The sequence below is a fragment of the Artibeus jamaicensis genome, unplaced genomic scaffold, assembly GCF_021234435.1.
Source record: "Artibeus jamaicensis isolate MK-2021 breed Jamaican fruit bat unplaced genomic scaffold, CSHL_Jam_final contig_327, whole genome shotgun sequence".
Taxonomy (NCBI): domain Eukaryota; kingdom Metazoa; phylum Chordata; class Mammalia; order Chiroptera; family Phyllostomidae; genus Artibeus; species Artibeus jamaicensis.
This window is the reverse complement of record NW_026521772.1, coordinates 6,497,829-6,519,432: the sequence shown is the minus strand read 5'-3', so window position 1 is coordinate 6,519,432 and position 21,604 is coordinate 6,497,829. Positions and strand designations below refer to the sequence as shown.

Sequence of the window (21,604 nt, the reverse complement as noted above, 5' to 3'; positions counted from 1 at the left end):
TTTTAATTGGAAAAGTCATGACTATAAAGGATTTTATTTTTAGCCAATGGCTAATCCAGTTTCAATTATTGTTTGCCAGTATCCATTAAATGCTCTTCAGTTACAAATTGTCCACAGATTCTAGCTCCATCTGCGGTGGCCGGAGTCACGACCATGAACATGGCACTTCAGTAGGAAAGAGTTACTAGCAAGCGGGTTGCAAAGAGCCTTGGCTGACAGGACTGACCAAAGACAACCTACTTTCAGCAGAAAAGGCTTGGCTTTGGCCTTCAAATTATCTTCAGAATTATGAAACTGGAAGGACTCGGCCTTGGCTTCGCTTTTACAAAAGCTGAGAATGGGTATTTAAGTCAGCAGGAAACAAAATAAAGGGAAAAGTTGAATTGCTCAATTCTTTGCTGAAAAGAGCAAACAAACAGAAACCGTCTGGGGGAGTGAACACAGGCTAAGATGAACGGTGTGGAAATGAATTCAAATGAATGGGCCACAGATGGCAGGAGCATTTAAATGCTCGGAGACGCAGGCTAATGAGTGTATGAGGGCGAACAAAATGAAACCACGGCCAACACACCATCCCACCCACAAGCACCACCAGTATCGCCCACGGAAGTCACACACTGAACAACAAGCAGGAGGTGGCTTTGAGCGACCGAGCCAGGCAGAAACCCCAGGCGCCGGAACCCAGTACACAGGCGCACCAGCGAAAAGGCGCAGCATCTCCCCAGTGTTCAGCCAAAAGGACGGGCGGCGAACGACATGACGTTGTCCACACGGGAGTATCTGAGCTCCCCCCAAGGCAGTGTCTCCCACCTCATGTCGTAAACTCGTTCCTTCCTTCTCTTCCTCCTTCCTTCTTTCCTTCCATCCTTCCTTCCTCTATTTTTATTCTTTGTTTAAAAATATTGATCAGGATTTAATCAATTATACAGAAGAGGCCATGCAGTGACATTTCAAAGATGCACCAAATCCTAAAAGATAAATTCTGAAAAGACATTTTAATTTGGGTTGTGTGTGCATGTGTGTGCGTGTAAGACAGAAGGAGAGATTGAGATTGTGGTAGCAGTAATCTAGGGAAGCATTAGCTCTTACCAAATTTGTTTCATCGTAAAATGAGTGGAGGTAGCGATCAGGGAGCCTTCGAGAATGGCAATGCAGCGGGCAGGATGGATAGTGTCAGGGTTTAGAGACACTGAGCAGGGGGAGGGAAAAGACCAGGACACCTAGGCATAGAAGTTCTTGTGTCCCTAACACCACATTTTTAAGTTGAACTACTGCTGTCTAAAACACAACTCTGTAATCACAGTCCTGTGGGTTCCATATTTACTCTCTCGCCATGGCCTACAGATTCAGTTTGTTTTGTTTGCAGGGAAACCGAAGACTAAAAAAGAAAGGAAGGAAGAAACCACCAGCTCTTCCAAGTTCTCTGGAATCAGAACCCAGTGGTGCTCGCCGCCTGGTTCACGGTGAGCCCAACTGAGGTCCCGTCTCCTGTCTCTGGATGGGACACAACAGCAGGCCTGGGTCTGGTGACTCTGCAGGCCTCCGTCTGCCCGTGTGTTCACGGAAGAAGCCGGACCTCAGGTCCCCAGGACATTTCACCCATGAGAAGACGGTGACGCTGACCCCAAAAAGCCAGAGGCTTAGAGCCACTCCTTGAAAACAGGTTCCGAAGACCCACACCTTCCGGGACCCCTCTTCCCTCCCTCCTCCCCTCACCACCCCCATCCCCATCTTCACTTCCATGCCCCTTTAGTGCCCCACCCCCCCGCCCCGCATGCCCCAGGCTGGCTTCTTTCCAGGGCATCCACCCCTGAGCTGTCAGTCATCTCTCTAAAATGCAAATCTGACTGTGTCCCTGTGCTTAAAGCAGAGTGACGGCCAGAGGACTCAGGACAAAGCCAACTCCACCACACAGCACGCCAAGTTCTCAAGGACAAGGCTCACACCTTTCTCTGGGGCCTCCCTGTTGGCAGTTTCCCAGCAGCCCCCTCCTCTTTCCCCCGCTGAGCCTCACACAGCGGCCTCATATCCAGCCACCATGCTTTCCCCCATGCTGTGCTCTCTGTCTGGACTCCTGTCCCCAGGGCCCCCCATACACCCTCATCTCACGTCTAGTCATCCGTCAACTCCTCACTCACGGCCCTCCTTCTGTGCAGACGTCCTGGGGTGCCCACCCCTCACGCCCATCTGATCTGCGTGCTCCCTGGCACAGTGCAGATCTGTCTCACACCACACTCATCCGCACGCACCACAATCTGCAATAATCAGTGGGGACCATTTCTGTCTCCCCTCCTACCTGTAAGCTCCTTAAGAACAAGTGGCGTTTAGCTTTACTTTGAAGTCCCGAAATTTAACATGGGCACCACCATAAAGTAGACTATTGAGGGACCAATGAGTACTCTTGCAGGCGAGGTTAGCAGACTCAGACACAGATAATGAATCATGTAAAAGGACATGCAACCATAGTGAAGGGTTCACACCGGATGTGTTTACTAACAAATGACCCAGGAACTGCCCAACACTCCAGACTCCAGCTCAACTCTGCAGATATCCACACCCACCAGCACACCAGGCACTAGCTGGCTGGCTCGGCTGCTCTAATGGCGTGAAGGATCATTTAGCATCTCCCCCCATTTCACCAACAATTTCCGGCTTTGTTTACAGAAATCGCTTTTTTTTCCTATAAAAAGTGTACCATGGTAGAAATTCAAATATCTGGTTTATTTTAGTTTATTACTGCACATTTTCATACAAAATGAGTAAGATTCTGATTATTTAGAAAGGGGAAGTGTAAAAAGATACAATATGCCATGGAAAAAGGACACTGAGGGAAGGGCCTAAGAAGGGAAGTGACAAATGCCAGCCCGGGCGCCAATGGAGGAGCTCGACGATATTGACCTGCTGTTCTCCTCTCCTACCTGAAACACCCCAAGAAGCCTCCTTTATAATTACATGGAAATAAGAATGAAATATGTCTATAATATTGATTTAACAGAATGTCTAGTTTAAATATAAGGAGTTAATGTACCATGCGCCGCTTACATTTTGCTGGCATGTGGTTGCTAAGGGCAGACATGTATTTTGAACTCAGCTGGGGGTCCCCTGCATGGGTGAATGGAAATGGGTATTCCTGATGGCAAAGCAAAATGTTCCTTGCACAGACTCCAACCAGTTTTGGAAGCAGTGAAATCACCCAACTTGCTGAAGTGATTGGAATTTACTGTCTTTTCTTGATTGGTGCAGGACTCCATATTATTGGGCTATTCTAGAAACATGGTCCCAAGGTCAAAATGAATACCAGTTGGTCCATTTACAGATGGTTACTAACTTTTGACATTTACTTTCTAAAGCCCAAGTTAAACATTCCCATAGACAAGAATAATGCAATGCAAGGGCCAGTTTTCCCAGATGAAAACAAAGATGACCAATTGTAAACTAAGGTTACCCTCTAGGGCTTATCTCCTTATAGCTCTAAAACCGCGCTCCTGAGCTGGCCAACCACATGCACTCATAATACCCTTCAGTCCGTGCACGGCCCTTCTTTCTTCAACACTCAGTCATAAGACAAGCACGACTGGCCCTGGCTGGTGTGGCTCAGTGGATTGAGCGTGGACTGCAAACCAAAGGGTCACCAGTTTGATTCCCAGTCAGGGCACATGCCTCGGTTGCCGGCCAGGTCCCCAGGATGGGGTTTGCGAGGGGCAACCACATATTGATATTTCTTTCCCTCTCTTTCTCTTTCCCTCTCTCTAGATAAATAAGATTAAAAAAAAAAAGACAAGCGCAACTGGACCTCTTGCTTTTAAAAGGCATTAGAGAATTCTCCATTTACTTCACTGCCATGAATTTTCTTTCCTTTTTGTTAAAATGGATAATCACTACCTTTGTTTGGGCCCTGCTTTTTTCCAGAAAGGAAGGAAGACAGCTATAATCATTACCTAATTGATTTCCCTCACTCCCCTGCTCCCCTCCTCCTCTTCATAAGCTAACGTCTTCATGCTGATGTTGTTTTAAATGAGGAGCAACCATGCGTTCACATTTATCAAGACAATATTAGCCTCCCCAAAAGGGATGAAGCTTGATCTGTTCATTCAACAAACGTTTATTGAGTTTCTGCCAACTAGATGGCCCCGGCTCCCACCTCACCAGGCTGACGATCTAGCGGGGGACCCAAAAACTAAGCAGGTAACCACGGCAGAGGAGGGTGGGCACGTGACACGGAGATGGAGGACGCTCCCGGAGCACGCAGAAGGGACACCTCCTCCAGACTCGGGAGATCAGGGAAGCTTCCGGGAAGTGACATTAGTTGGAAACTTGAGGGACTATATGCCATTTGAAGGCAACATGAGTCGTAATGCCTCCGAAACACCAGGGAGAGTGGATCTCAATAGTGTGTCCAAGCGAGAGTTACTTCTGAATCCAGATATGACAAGTGGTTCCCTTACCACTGTCCCCATATAACCCACGGACTGGCCACAACTCACCCAAAGCGCTCAGTTTTATCACATATTTCCAGTTCCTTTATTTCTAATTATATTCTACTTTCTCTGAACACAAACTGTCCTATTCACTATCTTTACCAGCCTCTCAGCTATGCAGCATTTCCACTCAACCCACCAAGGGCATGTGTGGGAACAGGGTGACAAACCCAGGCCATGGGGAAGGGAGGCGCTGGGGCCCTGCACAGGGACGCGTACCCCCTGAAGTGTGTCCCTGAGCGTGGAACTGAGAAAGGCCGTGTGACTCTCCGCGGGCCACTCCACTCCCCACAAGCCTTGCAGAAGTGGCCTAGTCCTACCAATCCTGTTCCTGAGACAAACGGCCCTGCTTGGAGCTTATCTTACGTGGACACATGTGCCTGTCATATTCTAAAGACAGCGGAACGGGCTCTTGACCCCAAGGCCCCTTACTTAACAGTTGGATCTTTCTCCTCTGTTCAGTCACAGATGGTATATTTCCTGCTTCCTAAGAATACAGATATTTTCTTAAATCATTTCTATATTTCATGTCAATGCACAATCATAATGCTGGGGCCACAGACAAATAAGCTTTGACCACCTGCTCTTCCAAAAATCACTGAACATGCTATAAGCTAACTGAATGGTTAGCTTGGCTGGCTAACTGAATGGTTGGCTGAAATAACTTTTTAAAATCTCTTCCAATCCCGAGATTTTATAATTCTATGACATAATCGAAGCCATTTTTCTTGGAGAGCTATACCCCAGTAAAATTAGCCTAGTGTAAGATGTGACTGTAGAATAAAGATTGGGTTGCTGTTTCAATAATATTTGGTTTTTCAAAGTTGCCCCAACATAATCCCGCTGTCAGTGGGCAAAACTGCTGCTGCTACACATATAAGTCAACTCAGCCTGGGCGTGGTCGGTCATGGGATTTACAGCCAAAGACAGAGGACTTTACTCCGACAAACCAACTGAACACAAAATTTAACAAACACAAAAGAATGGCCTAAATGTGGTGGATGGTATGCTCCTTCCTATCTAAGGGTATGAATTATTTTGCTAGCCTTCGCAAACTGAATCTTAACTGTGTTTTGAGACCTGAGTACCAAAAAAAGTATCCTCAGTGTTTTCAGCTTTTTGATTGAGTCTTACAGACATGGAATGAGAGCCATGCCCGCCTTCTTGTGCTGCCTAACCTCACCCTGCTTTATGCATCCAAAATGGAAAACATATTGATAAGACGCACATCTTCACAACTAATATCTCTGTTTGTAGCTCAAGCTGTCATTCAAAACGTCAAAGAAAAGAAGGGAAGAGAAAGCGAGCCACGTTGCTCAAGCCTCTTACCAGGTGCGATACCTAGGGTAGAATAGAAGTACACCAGAAGTATGCAACACACTTGCTCTTCTGAGCCAATATTCTCTTCCAGTTCCCTGGCAACAGCCTTAGGGTCCCAGACAGTTCCTGGCAGCAAGCAACTAACCTTGTGGGTTCAGATCCAGCCTCTTCCACTTCCTAGCTGTGTAATCCTGGAAAGCAATGTAACCTCTCTGGGCATTAGTCTCCATGTGGGAGTAAAAGATACCACCTTCTCCATAAGGCTGTTGGCATATTTCAGTAATACCCTCATCTCACCTCTATCTCTAGTTCACTCTAAAACTGGTTGCTGTTTTTTGAAGATTGTATTTATTTATTTTAAGACAGAGGGGAAGGGAGGGATAAAGAGGGAAGAGAGAAACATCGATCACCTGCCTCCCACATACGCCCAAATCCACAACCCAGGCAGGCACCCCGACCGGGAATCGAACCAGGACTCCTCGTCTTGCGGGATGATGCCCAACCAACTGAGCCACATCGGCCAGGGCTAAAGCTGGTTGCTTTGAAGAATTTTGAAAGGGTTACAGGAATATAAGAAAATAAACATGGAGAAGCCACTGAGTCCTAAAGAGAAAAAATTTATAATTGCTATGGTTCAACTGGTTGAGTCACATTTAATTAATTAAGTCTGGAATTTCAAAGGATTAAAAAAAGACCTTCCTAACAAAACACCTAAGACCCCCCCCCCAAAAAAAAAATGTGGCATCAGAGTTGGAAAGGTCCTAAGAAGTTGCTCTCGAGGACTGGGGTGGTAGCAGCAAATACTCTGTTGAAATGGGAGGGAAGGAACAGATTCCTTGTCCCTCCCCAGGACAAGAAGCAATCTTCTGCCCTGGCTGGTGTAGCTCAGTGGATTGAGTGCAGGCCTGGAAACCAAACAACCGTGGTTTGATTCCCAGTCAGGGCACAAGCCTGGGTTGCAGGCCAGTTCCCAGCAGGGGATGCACAAGAGGCAACCATACATTGATATTTCTCTCCCTCTCTATAGATAAATTAAAAAAAAGAAGCCATCTTCTAACATTATCCTCCCTCTCAATATTTCAGCTCCAATGCTAAGTCTGGGGTGAACCAAGTCTAAACACTGTGTAAACTTGAGAACACGGGAGAGGGGGAGAGAATGGAGTCCAGTGTGGGGAACAGTCAGTGAGAATACTGAATAGCTGTGAACATCTACGTGAACCATACTTGTGTGTTTGGGACTTACGGATTAACCCTTCCATCTCCTCATTGCTATTGTGTTTGGCTAAAAAGGAAAACTGTCACCCCAGCAACATCAGTCTCATTAGAAGGAGAAAAACAACCGTGTCAGGAGATGTAATGACCCTTTTGAAGGTAGCTGGTTGAGAACCTGGGAATCACTTTAATACCGCGACAGGACAAACCGCATCGACACCACATTTAAATAAAATGTTTATACACAACCACCAAACACCAAGTGATGACTCGCCAGAGCGCCAGTTCTCCTTCCTCTATCAGGCCTATTGGTGAGGCAACATACTTCATTTTTAAATGGCATTCAGAGTGAGGTACCAATCTGTTCAATGAAGACTCCAGGTCAGGCTACACCTGCAGCTGTCACTAACAGTTTGCTCTCCTAGTGGGTGGGACCTTGGCCCAAAGAACAGAGCAGGAAAGCCCGGCGTTGAAGCAGCTGGGGAAGCCCAGCGGAGGCCTGTGGCAGCAACCAGCAGACCCGCAGCAGAGGAAGCTGTGCTGCTGGCCCCCTGCCTTACGTTCTGGGAGCTGCAAGCCACGTGTTGCCGCTGGTCTTCACGCAAAGCCCTGGGCAGTTTGGTTCCAGTTCTCCCTCACACCCCACCTCTGAATGCTGCTCAAAGCACTCCAAATTCTCCGAGACCCAAAGCCAATGAAGAGTGACCTACCGCTTCATCTTCACTGCCCTCAAACCCACCCCTAGGAAGCCAGTGCAGCTAGAATACCGGCGAGTGGGCAAAGCCATCCTCAGCCCCCCACTGGGCCTGCCATTACTTTCTTCCTCCGGGCTTTCTGTGTGGCCTCTCACTGCCCTCTCTGGGAATTACTTCTAGTTCCCCGTCAGGAACTCCATTACTCTTCCACTTGCTGACGTTCACTCTAGTGGACCTGTCGCCATGCCTTCCATTTCTCGCGTCCCCTTTATCTGGGATGTGTTGAGGGATCCACTAGGAAGTGATAAGGAATAACCTCACATGCTCCCACCCAAGATTTTTTTTTTTAATCTTGCTGATGAAGACAGTGCTCCTCCCAAAGCCCAGATGTCTGCACGACCTGCACACATGCAGCTGTGGGCGCTCAGCACGCATCTGCCTCCTCTCGGGCTGTAGAAGGGAGGCAGCGATGGGAAGGCTGCCACCTCCACAGGAAGCAGATTCGGGATGGTCTGTCCCCTGAGCATTCTGGGTACTGCACAGAAGTCCAGGAGTAGGAGAGGGGCTGCCAGCACCAGTAGGGGGAGGACCTACAGAGGAAGGGGGGGCGGTCCGGGCACAACTGCTTGTGCCTCTTGTCTGTCGGAGCACTGCTTTCTGGTCCTGCCACTCTGTGTCACCTTCCACGCCTCCACCACCCCCCTCTATTGCCAAATACCTCAAGATGTTTCTAAGAGGATCTGAATTATTGACGAACCCAGGGAAGATGCTTTGGAAAACATTAAGTACAAAAACAGACAAACCTGAACAGCTAGTGCAAATGCTTGGTCTTTGGCAGTTCCTTTTTAAGGCCAAAAGAGAAGGGGGGTGGGGGGATAGACGCCTGCCTCTGCTAAATGATAATGATATTCACAGAACAACAGACAAGGCAACTCCCAAGTTCACCATCTCTCCAGCTTTACTCACCCCTAGCCATCTTGCTCCTTTATTGGCAGCCTGTTGAATCTGGACTCTTTTCAGGGTGACATGGTAAACGGCTCCTTCCTCTACCTCTTCACCCCAGTCCTGAATCGAGCTCTACCAGGGGATGGGAAAAAGAGAAAGAAAAAGGTTTTTTTTCCCCCTCTCTGCAAACCACAATCTCTCCCAGCTGCTTTGCTGCTTACCCCAGCACTCAAGGCAAAAGACAGGCTGTTCAAAATAAGAATTACAATCAGAGCAATACAAGACACATTGCGATACAGGGAATGCTGAGATTTTCTTGGCCTCCAGCCCTTTCCTGTGGTATCAGGATCCCAGGACTATTCCATGTAGTTCGTTTTCCTAGGCTCACTCACGTAGCTGAAATCATTTTTTTAAGTCTTTTCTTTTTCTTAAAGAAACTGTGGTACAGTCCTGATTAACTTTTCCTCCTTAAAGGGAAAGGAAAAAGAATTCATTGGCAGAAAAAGTTTGTGCTTTTAGAAGTGACTCAGTTATCTGAGCGAACTACATTTTTGACTCCAAGCATTTAAAATGCCAAAGGTCCTCACTCTTTTGGAAGTCAAATGCTTCCCATTTCTTTTTCTCCTCGTATTGTTTAGAGACCCAAAAAGTTAGCAGGGGAGCGGTGGGTGGGAAGTTTTTATTTCCATAAAACCGTCTGGCAAGTGCAGAAAAAGCAACACATCATGCAACTTCAAGGAAACCGTGCGCCTGGGCTCCCTGGATTTCCAGGACCCCGGCTAAACTTGAAGTTCGTGTTAAAGAGCCGCTGGGGCACAGAAGCGCTCCGCGGTTCGCCCAGACCATCAGATCTTTTTCCTTAAAAGTTTTCCATCCTTGACGTAGATCTGCCCCAGACACACCAAAGCCAAGTGCTGAGAAAGTAGGTATCGCTGAGAGGGAGGGTACACGCAGCGCGAAAGGCATACAAAGCAGAGCGCGAAAGCTTTAGCTCACAAGAACAGGACCGGATTGCTCCGTTCACTCCGAGTGAGTCCAAAACATGCCCAGAGAAAGCGGGAGAAGATTCCCCACCAGAGAAGCCTCGGGAGAAGGCAGAGAGTTCTCGTTACCATTTTAGCTTGCCAAAGCAATTTCATTCTCAGTTTTCCCTTCGGTACGGGGACGCGGCATGACGCGCCCTGCTCCCAGGCCACAGCGGTCTCGGCGCGGGTCAGCCCGTGGCACCCCAGGCCCCCAGTGTGCGCGGCCCCGGCGCTCCGAACACGGACGCACGCTGCGCCGCCGCCGCCGCCGGTGCGCGCGCGACTCTGGCCACAAAGGGAGCGCGGCGAGCGAGCCGCCGGGAGGGCGCCGTAGACTCCTCCCCGCGCCACTCCGCCACTCTGTGATGTAAGGCTTTCCCGTTCGTGCTTGGAAACGCACTCTCCCCTCCTTCAGTCCCGGGGACAAAGTTAGCGTGAAATAATTTCGCCAGCTCTGGAAGTGATCGGGAAACGACCCTTTCAAGTTCATCAGGTTTTCCTGATGGTCACCAGCTGCCAAAATAAAAATTGGATGCAGTGCGGGAGGGATATAAGTGTGTGTCTTCTTCCTTCGCGAAAAGACAGAGAGACAAGGGGAAGTGCAAGAAGGATGGGAGGCGAGGGTCGGAAAGACATTGATTATCTGCCTGTTACTGAATTTTGATAAAATCATGGCCACCCCAATAAATGTAACAATACTAAGGAAGTTCTTTTCTTTTTTTTCTTTTAAGGCAAAAAAAAAAAAATTACCCAGAGGATGTACCAGAATCTGTGCCCAAGGGCTTAACCCTGCCCCACATCAGCCCCGTACCAACAGGAAATAACTCGGCACTTCTACCACCCATACAAACCTTAAGGCTCATCCCACAGTATTTGGCCACGGTGGGAGGGAAGAGAGAAAAGCAGAGAAGGTTCTGGCCGAGACCGACTGCCAGGAAATTGGGCCAGCGGTGGCCCTGGAGGGCATGTGAGTCTTTGTGAGTTGTCATTCCCTCCAGTTGTCTGTACTATAGGGACTGCTGGGATAATAGCCACAAGGGGGCGGAGAGGGAGGGAAGGAGGGAGCTGGGGAACGCCATTCATGAGGGGCCTGCCAGAGGGAGTTTTGTCATAACAGAAAGATCTGCTGTCAGGACAAAAGATTGTGGCCATTTTTAGATCCAGTGTTAATAAATCAACAACGAGATGCCAGATGATAGTGTAATCAAACTCTGGCACATGACAGAATTCCATGCGAATGATACAACCTTTAGGGCTCATGCCTTGTATACTCTTCATCCTGAAATGAATTTAATCGCCTTTAATGTTCTTAAGACCTCTCACTAACTAATTGCCACGGTAAGGCATAAGGCAGGCTTTGGTTAATAATAAATACATCAGGAGCTGAAAAACTAGAGAATCACATGCATTAATGTTCCCAGAAGGGCGGAATGACACTGAGCATGCACCGGGGGAAACGGCAGGATCTCTGGATGCTTGGGGACATCTTGAAGTCTCTCAGCCAATCCTTCTGTGACCACCAGGACAGCTCCCCCGTGTCCTGAGGAAAATCATGTGGAAGCCCTCCCTCTCCACTTCTTCAGGATCCTCAGGCCTCCGGGCCCGCCCCTACAGAACCTGTTCAGTGATTTTGAAGACCACAAGATGCACCTGAGGACAGTTCAGTAGCCCATAAGATTAATTTCACCCTAACTTGAACTTGATTTCTGGCTGTAAATTTGGAGATGGCTGGAGATTTTCCACTTCGGGGATATCAAGCAGTCTCTTTGATCTCGCCCCTCCCAGGAAGCCTTCCTGGACAGGAAAGCTTATAATTCAACATCTCAACACCATCTCTCCAACCCCCCCCCCCCCCATTTCCCTGGCTGGCCACCTGGTGTGGAGAGAAAAGAACAGGCTTCCAGCAGATCCAGCTTCAAATCCACACTCACATGAAGAGGGACCTCAGGCTCTACTTCCCTGAGCTTTAACGTCCTCATCTGCAAAGTGAGACAAACATCTACCTCACAGAGTTTGAAAAGGATTAAATGAAATATGTTTGCAAACCATCTAGCATATGGTAAGTGCCTAAAAAAAGTTCCATTCCTTATTATTGCACTAACTCCCAAACTATTTTCCCAGAGTCACTGAAGTTGTGTATATACGCCATGTGGCAAAATCTACAATGATGTCTTCTCACTGAAGTTATCATTTCAGAGAGGTTTTTCCAAGAATAGCCACTTGTATTCATACCTGACAATGGATGTGATTTCGTCCAAAGCTGGTAAAAAAAGGGGGGGAGTGGGGGCTGGCTTTATGCTAGATAGAGCAAACTTGTATTACAGTTTATAATTTTTTAATATTTCTTTTTAAATATTTCACCTGCAGGCAGCTCAGTCAGTCTTACCTTCTTATACCTGCCTTTAGGGTAAAGCATTGTCCTCATGGTCAGTAGGTGGGATGGGTAAACCAATCAGTCATTTGCAACTAAGTTTGAATTGTTTATCAGATTAGGGTACCCAGGACCTAGCATGCCCCTAAGAAGGTAGGTCAATTTTAACTGAAAGGAGATCACTGGTCAAGATGGAGGCATAGGCAGACATACTTCACCTCCTTGCACAACCACAAGAAGAATTACAACTAACTACAAAACAAAACAAAACACCCAGAACTGTCAGCAAATCGAACTGTATATATGTCCAACAGCCAAGGATTTGAAGAAGCCATATTCATCCAGATGGGTGGGAGGGGCTGGGACGCAGAGTCAGGGCAGAGGGGATGCAGTATGATACAGAGACGTGGCCATGGCGGTATAACTGGTGGTCCCACATTCATGTATAGTGGATAAAAATCAGGAGGGATACCTTGGGAGAGAGCGATCCCAGCCCCAGCCCAGGCTGAACAGCCCAGGGTTCCGGCACCAGGAAGATAAAGCCTCATAACTTCTGGCTATTAAAAACCAGTGGTGTTTGGGGCAGCAGAAGAAACTGACGGTTTCACAGGGGAGTCCATTTAAAGGGCCCGCACAGACTCAGAACATATGCAAACCCACCCACTCTAGGATTCACCACCAGGGCAACAACTAGAAGGGTGCCAGTTGCATACGGGGAGTGGGTGAAGTGATTGGCAACAGGGGGAGTGCCAGGCAAAACTCCAGAAGCCAGGCAGCAGCATTGTCCCCTCTCAGACCCAGCCTACCACACAGAGCCACAAAGTGGCGAAGTGGGTTGCCCTGCCCTGGCAAAAACCTAAGGCTCCTCCATACAACATAACAGGTGCATTAAGACAGGGAGTCAGAGCAGCGCTACCTAATACACAGAAACAAGCACAGGGAAGCTCCCAGATTGAGGAGACAAAGAAATATGGCCCAAGTGAAAGAACAGCACAAAACCCTAGAAAAAGAACTAAATGAAACAGAGATGACCAACCTGTCTTATACAGAGTTCAAAACACTGGTGATCAGGATGCTCAGAGAACTCATTGAGTACAGCAAAAACATAAGGGGAGAAATGAAGGTTACACTAAGTGAAGTAAAAGAAAATCCTCAGGGAACCAACAGTGAAGGGAAGGAAGCCAGGTTCAAATCAATGATTTCAAACATAGGAAGAAACAAACACTCAAGCAGAATGCAAAGAAGAAACAAGAATTCAAAAAAAACAAAGGGAGTAAAGAAGATTCTGGGACATCTCCAAAAGTGCTAACATCCAAATCATAGGGATGCCAGAAGAAGAAGAGGAAGAGCAAAAATTGAAAATTTATTTGAAAAAATAAGGAAAGAAAACTTCCCTAATTTGGTGAAGGAAATAGACATGCAAGTCCAGGAAGCACAGAGAGCCCCAAACAAGTTGGACCCAAAGAGGACCACACCAAGAGACATCATAATTAAAATGCCAAACGATAAAGAGAGAATCTTAAAAGCAGCAAGAGAAAAACAGAGAGTTACCTACAGGGGAGTTCCCAGAAGACTATCAGCTGATTTCTCAAAAGAAACTTTGCAGGCAAGAAGAGACTGGCAAGAAGTCTTGAAAGTGATGAAAAGCAAGGCCCTACAACCAAGACTACTTTATCTAGCAAGCTATCATTTAGAATTGAAGGGCAGATAAAGTGCTTCCCAGACAAGGAGAAACTAAAGGAATTCATTATCCTGAGCCATTATTACATGAAATGCTAAAGGGAGAAAAAGAAGAAGATGAAAACTTTATTTAAGAAAAAGAATAAAACTATGAATATTAAAATAACAACAAACTGACAACTACCAACAACTACCAACAACTGAATCTAAAAAACAAAAACAAACTAAGCAAACAACTAGAACAGGAACAGAATCATAGATATGGAGATCAGCTGGATGGTTATCAGCTGAGAGGGGGAAGGGGGAGAATAGGGAAATGGTGCAGGGATTAAAAAGCATAATTGGTAGGTACAAAATAGGGGGATGTTAAGAATAGTACAGGAAATGGAGAAACCAAAGAACTTATACACACAACTCATGGACATGAACTAAGGTGGCAGATTGCTGGAGGAAAAAGGGGTACTGGGCAGAGGGGGAAAAAGAAGGAAAATTTGGGACAACTATAATAGCATAATTGATAAAATATACTTAAAACTTTTTTCATCACTGCCAAAAATAAAAGAGATCAGTAATATTTTATATTTAGTGTACAAACTTTTGATCTCCTTGGTTAATTTTATTCCTAAGTATTTTATTTTTCTGATGCTATTGTAAACAGGATTATTTTCTTAACTTCATTTTTGGATTGTTCTTTGTTAGTATATAGAAATAGAAGTGATTTTTATGTATGATTTTATATCCTGCAACTTTACTGAATTCATTTTAGTCCTAACAGTTCTTCAGGCGATTAATAGCAGGCTATTCAGCAGGACACAAAAATATGGAGCAGCATCCTATATTCATGGACTGAAATACTTAATATTGTTAAAATGTGCAACTTACCCAAAGCAATCTATAGATTCAATGCAATCCCTATCAAAATTCTAATAGCATTTTTTATAGAAATAGCAGAAACAATCCTAAAATTCATATGGAACCAAAAGGGATACTGCATAGTCAAGGCAATTTTGAAAAAGAAGAACAAAGCTGTAGGTCTCATACTTTCTGATTTCAAAGCATATTACAAAGCTATAGTAATCAAAACAGTATAGAACTGGCATAAAGACAAATATATAGATTACTGTAACTTCATGAAGAGCTCAGAAATAAATTCATGCATACATGATCAACCTACCTTTGACAAAGGTGTCAGGAGTACACAATGGGGAAAGGATAATCTTTTCAACAAAAGATGCTGGTAAAACTAGATATCCACATGCAAAAGGATGAAATGGGATACGTACACCAAACATAAAAATTAATTCAAATGGATTAAGGACTAAAACATAAGATATGAAACTGTAAAACTCCTGGAAGAATGTTGGGCGGTGCCCTGCCTAGTTTCAGAAGCTGTAATCCCCCATGGCTAAGGCTGAGTAAAGGACCTTGGGAACACAGCCTCTTAGAAGACAAAGTTTATCTTCCTTGTAGGGGCACCACCTCTGCACCCTTTCTCTTCACCTGCTTGGTCCCAGGTGGAAGACTGGTTAGCCAGTGACAGGTAAGATTCCTCAAAAGAGGGACGACTTAAGACAAGCATGGTTGTGAAGGGGCCCATAGGGAAGGACTTGGGGGGCTATGGAAAAAGGAGGTGATGGACCCTTACCCCTTGGCTTGACATAGTCTGAGTCCTCATTCTGTCTGCAAGAAGTCCCCTAATCTCTTGGCTGCCTTACTTCCCCTGCCTGATTTAAGCCTGAAACCATGCCTGAAGCCTGAAACAATGCTGAAGGTGGTGGGCCCTGTGCTGGAAAGGGCAGGTTCCCTGGGCCAATCAGGCCTAAGAAAGAATGCATAAAGTCCTAAAAAACCTACTTTACTAATACCCTCAAATTAAATGGTAAGGGTCCAAACAGGAAGTGAGTTTATTCCCCAAAGTTTTATGGCCCTTTAACTATCTGACCTTGACTCGGAATAAGCCCTCAGAGTTCTCTGAATGTTATCTATTGTTTAATCACTTCTGCCGGGCAATGATTGATGAGCATTATGTATACACCTGTATTCCTGTGCAAACTGAACCCACTAAAAGTCTGTCAAGGCAAGGGTTGAGGCTTTCTCCTCTTGAGAGAGTGGCCACACTGTCCCTTTTCCTCCATAGGACTTGGTAGTCTGTGTGAATTTATCTCATCTCATCCATAACATCACGGACCCCAGGAGCCGGCATCCACGTCAGAAGTATACACTGATTATGTGGACATAATACCAAAAACATACACACAAAAGCAAAAATAGACAAGACTACATTAAACCAAAAAGTTTCTGCACAGAAAAGGAAAGAATACCAACAGAGTGAAAAGGCAACTTATGGAATGGGGAAAACATTTTCAAACAAAAAATATGATAAGGGGTTAATATTCACTATATATGAGGAACTCCTACAACTCAACAGCAGCAAAATAAATAACTGAACTTTAAAATGAGCAAAGAACTTGAAAAAATATCTCTCTAAAGACATACAAATAGCCAACAGGTATATGGAAAGGTATTCAACATGACCAATCAATCATCAGGGAAATGCAAATGAAAACCACGATGAGATATCACCTCACACTATTAGGTTGGCCTTTTTTTTTAATGTTGACAAGGATGTGGAGAAAAGGAAACCCTTGTGCACTCTTGGTAAGAGCGTATATTGATACAGCCATTATGGAAAAGAGTATGCAGGTTGCTCAGTAAGTTAAAAATAGAACAACCATTTGATCTAGCAATCCCACTTCGGGGTATACACCTAAAGGAAATAAAAGCAGGATCTCAGAGACATCTGAGTGCTCCCTTGCAGCACTATGCATAATAGCCAAGAGATGGAAGCAACCTAAATGTCTGTGCATGGATGAATGGATTAAAAGATGTGGTATACATGTACGATAGAACATTGTTCAGCCTTAATATAAGGACATCGCGTCATATCTAAAAGACAGGTGAACCTTGAGGACATTATGCTGAGCAAAATGAGCCAGTCACAGGACAGTACTGCATGATAGCACTTATATGAGGTATAGATATACCTTATATCTAAAGTAGTCAGGCTCGCAGAAGCAGGAAGTGGAATGGTAGTGCCAAGGGCTGGGGAAGGAGGAGGAAAGGAGGAGTTGCGGTTCAATGCGTATCAAGTTCCAGTTATGCAAGATGAAAAAGTTCTAGAGACCTACGGTACAACATTATGATCAGTAACACACTACGTACTTAAAAACGTATTAATAAGGAGGGAAAGAAGATCAGAAAAGATCTATACTTAACAAACCAGGATGTTACTAAATAGAGTTTTGTTACCATATTTGGTGGTCACTGATAGGAGCAATACTACAACAGAAAAGAGGGAAGACATATGGAAGAACCCCAAACTGGAGAAATAAAAGAACTTTCTTGCGTTACAGTTTCACCACAGCCAATAAACAGAGAGCTAGTAAGAGCAAACATAGCAGCTGGGGTGCAGATCCTTTAAGAAAATCCATCTAGAAGTAGAAAAATGTAATTTATGTACTCCGTTCATTCACTTGTTTTTTTTTTTTTTTCATTAGCCTCTATGACACTACACTTTCCCAGCTTTTATTCTACCTCTCTGGCCACAAGAAAAAGTGAAAAATATAAAAATTATGATGGTGTACACTTGCCTGTGTAGGATGACATGGAGAAACACGCGTGCGCCTGGCTGTAAATGGTGAAACGTTTGGCATTGGAGAGCCAGGGTGTGAATTCCAGCTCCGGACAATTTGTCAGACAGGAGTTGGACCCTTGCTGACAAGGGTCCTCGGCTTCTTCCTTGTTCATACCAAGAGTGTTAAATACACTGTGCTCCATAAAGTACCTAATAGAATACACTTGGAACATAGGAGGCCTTGAGTAAAAACATATCTCCTCCCCTCCCTACCCCTACACTTTTTCTCTTTAATGTAATTCTGGGTTCACTTACTGCTCTTGGTTGCAGTCTGCATTCTGTTTACATGTTTGCTTGGGAAACAGGTTGTACTGCATGATGGAAAAATAATGGACATTGTACTTGGATATAAACAGTGAAAAAATTGTCTCGAAGACAGAAATATTAGCACAGGATGGTGACAAATGGGAAGGCCCCATTGTCCTCAGACTCACTGCTGAACTATAATGCCCTAGGCCCAGTGAAAAGCCCGGAGGAAAACAGTTCTAAGGGATCAACAATCACAACAGCGCGGCGGCTATGTGAAGAAGCTAAGTGCGAGGTTGGGATTTTCCCTCCAACCTGAGGACCACTGAGTGCACGTTGCGTCTACCTGCGGACAGCCTTACCTAAGCCAATGAGTCTGAAAAACCTTTCCCATTTTTGAATGGAATGGATAACAGCCATTGTACAACATTTTTTTCATAAACTATCCCTTCACCTATCTGTTTGTCCCCCAAAACAAACTTTTGGTGGAGGATATAAGTGAATAAACCTGTTACTTTTTTGGCCCCTTTCCCTGACAATATTAAAGTGTTGTCAAAATGCAGACTACTGCGCTTTTCAACATCCCTATGAAATGCTTCTCTCTATTCTTCAGGCCTGTGGGCTGTGTTGCTTGCTCACCAATTGACTTCAAGTTCAGCTTCCCACCATCAGCTGGGCACCCTGAAGCGCTGTTTCTAGCTGAGCTAACTGGGGTGGCCCTACTTACTTACCCTGTGCTTAAACTTTCAGCCTTGCTTTGCATAGGGTAAGGACCCAGTTGTGAGTGGTTAAAGATGAACAGTCCTCTAAACACTCTTTAAGCTATAGAAAGGTGCTCCCATTTTCTGAGGGCCCAAAGGGATTTTATTAATTACTGCAAAGATACTGTAAGATATACATCAAAATTCTCAGTGCTCTGTTATTAGGTTCTCTTATTAGGTAAGCAATGCACACGCCTGTATTAGCTGTGCCTGCTACAACTACAGAAGAGGCTGCCCTGGGGATAGACAGTGGAGAGAGAAGGAACAGAAGCATCGTGCTGAACGGATGTTGGGCCAGAGGCAGGGACTCTTCTGATCACAATGACAAGCATTTTTCAACAACTCCTTTACCGATTGTTGGGGGTTACACTAAATTGTCGATGCTGCTCCCCTGAGGAGGCAGCGGCTTACTGGAATACTATGATACTATGTGTAACTCGGACTAGTGAGTATTAGTCTTCATCTAATTATAGATTTCTGCAGAAGACAAAAGGACAGCTAAGAATTTGTCCACATGGTTGAAAACATGCAACAGTTGGCTCAGATGCAAGGCCTGGTCCATGTGACACACGGCAAAGCATTCTGCACACCGTGGGGTGAGTGACCTGATGCCACGAGGACTCTGACCCAAATCGCATGACTTACTGGGCAACTAGCCAAACCGTATCTGATTTCGGGGCTAAAGGAAACTCCTCTCTCCATGACAATGGTACTGAAAATCCAAGTTACAACTGCTATAACCTCGTGGCTACGGGTGGTGACTCTGCACTCAGAGACACCCCAATGTGAGTCCTACATGCAATACCCCTCTCTGAGGCGAGGTCTTCATCATCTCTAAGCCTGGTAAAAATAGGGGTACAAACAGCTTCATCAATAGCTCATAGAATGAAGGAAGTTAATCCCCACTGAACCTCTAGCACAGAATCCAGCAGCACGATTCCTGCCCAGTACTGTCTCGGGCAGTAGGAGTCATCCTCGTCAACGTCACCATGGACATATCCGGCTCTCCGAGCCTTTACACACGTGAGTCTTCCTCTGGGGACACCCTTCCTTCTTCTCCCCTCTCCCGGGGGGACGTCCCCTATGACGTGTTCTCCTGGCACCATGTTCCTCTCTGGGTAGCTCTACCACAGTGGTAACTTCACGTTTCATTGTGTAGTTAGTCACTAAATGTCTGTTTTCTGCAGACCCTGCGAAGGCAGGGGAAATGTCGGGGGTTTTCTCATCATTGTATTGTAGCAGTTCACACAGTGCCTAGCACAAAACAGACGCTCAGTAACTATCTGATCGATTGACAGATAAATGCATAGATAAATGCCATGTTATAAATTCAGTAAGTGCTTAGTAATGGTTGCTGAGTGATATAAATAAATCATTCAATATCGTCTCTACATTAAAGTTGCTTGTACTCTAAAAGTAGAGAAAGGACATCGAGACAATAAATAAAAGCGAAGCCACAGACCAGCAAGTACAGATTCGGACAGGAGGGCAGGCCGAGCGATGTGTCATTGAGAGGACGCGGAAAGTTGGTCAGGAGCACGCACTCTTAAATGACTTGCAGATAATTACAGCCTTTATGAAAAACAAAGAGAGAAACACGGGCTGGGAGGAAGAGAGGGAGGTCTTCCGGTGAAGAGGATGGCAGGTTCAAAGGCTGGTATTTGGTGGAGAAGTTGGCTCATAGAGTCCAGGGAAATTAGGTTTGCAGAAAGTAGCTGGTTGGAGGAGATTCTTGAATTTTTCTTAAGGGGAAATTGCAATGATAAAACACAGCATGAATAGGACGATTCTGATATTTGTCCAGCGGTTAGCTTTGAGGGAAAAAAGTCACCTGGAAGCAGAGCCACCTAACAGGAAGCTGTCGGAGTAAGGCACCTGCCAATAAGTAACACCTAGATCAAGGCAAGATAAGGGTTTTGAAATAAATGAATGAATCTGTGTGATTTTTGGAAAAATTAATGTTGCAACTTGATGATAGTCACCGTCTTGCAAGTAAATAAGAGGGAAAAGAGAAAAACCCTGCAAGGTTTTGAGATCTTGGAATTGAGGTGAGGACACAAAAATAAAGAAAAAAAGGGAAGGACTCTCTTCTTTCGGGAAAAAAACAGTTTGGTTCTGACGAGAAAAGAGATGTGGAAGAGTGACTGGAAGGAAAGATAAAGACTAGAAAGAAGAAAGTGAGTCACAAGTCGGTATGTATATAAGGAAGTTGTTTGAAACCATAAATCATATGATTTCTCCTTGATGGAACAGAAACAGTCTCAAGATTCACCCACAACTGAAGAAGACCAAACAAAGTCGGAAGACAGAAGAACACAGGGAGCTTGAGTTACAAAAATTAATGTGGAAAGGAAAGCTCACACAATTAAAAATTCTCCAACACGCTAGTATCAGTCTTGGAACACAGACAGTGGATTTTAGAATACTGCAAATGCTGAGAGAGATACCTTCTGTCATGATCACGAGGTGTTACACATACTTGGGGAGGGTTTCCCTGTTTAAAAGCAAGCAGAAGTGTTTTTTTAACTCCGGCTAGTTATGCTAATCTACGACACTCTTCAATAAAATGAAACCAAAGTTAGTTGAAAGGCTTAGTGTGGTCAGTTACATAACACCAGAATTGCTGAATAGCTTAAACACAGTGTTTTCCCAGAAATATTTGTCTTTTGGATGAAACCAAGACTGGAAAGTTTCTGCCTCAAAGAAGTTTGAGGAGGTGGAGAGAAAAGAAAAACACAGATAATGGAAATAAAACTTTAACAGTTATTAACCAAAATGCTGCAAATATTGCTAACTGTTCACACCAAGATAGACAAAAAACACAAGGAAAAGCGACTTTGGCCACTTTAGAGAGTGGACTGTGGATTGTATGTCAATTAGATAGGGTTTCTTTTCTTTTTAAATCAGGAAATATCTCATATATTGCCTTTGCCAGGAACAGTTTTAGACACAGCGTTGGTTCTTTTGATTTTTCTTGTTAAATTGGCAGATCCGACTCATGCTGACCCCTACAGATCCTGTTTTGTCTAAGACGTGAGGTCAGGGCTATAGAATGAAAATAGGCTGAGTTGGGGGCAGGAGAAGGGGAGGTGCCATGACCTGGGCGTAGCCAACTTCCGCCAGTTAGGCAAATAGCCCCCGCTCTAGAAAGCTGCACAGAGCTCTCACTCCCAGGCT

At 45.2% G+C, this 21,604-nt stretch overlaps 1 protein-coding gene across 4 annotated transcripts in view; it reads right to left on the bottom strand.

Moving 5' to 3' along the window:
• RGL1 (ral guanine nucleotide dissociation stimulator like 1) overlaps positions 1 to 21,604 on the bottom strand; it is a 218,595-nt gene that overhangs the window by 105,234 nt on the left and 91,757 nt on the right. For 2 of the 4 annotated variants that reach the window (XM_037145679.2, XM_037145680.2), the window contains exon 4: positions 8,672 to 8,782. In XM_037145679.2, the coding sequence (XP_037001574.2) occupies positions 8,672 to 8,782 (111 nt within the window). Of the gene's footprint in view, positions 1 to 8,671; positions 8,783 to 9,762; positions 9,981 to 10,526; positions 10,617 to 21,604 lie in introns of those variants that run through there. The other 2 variants (XM_037145683.2, XM_037145682.2) reach the window with 2 other exon arrangements.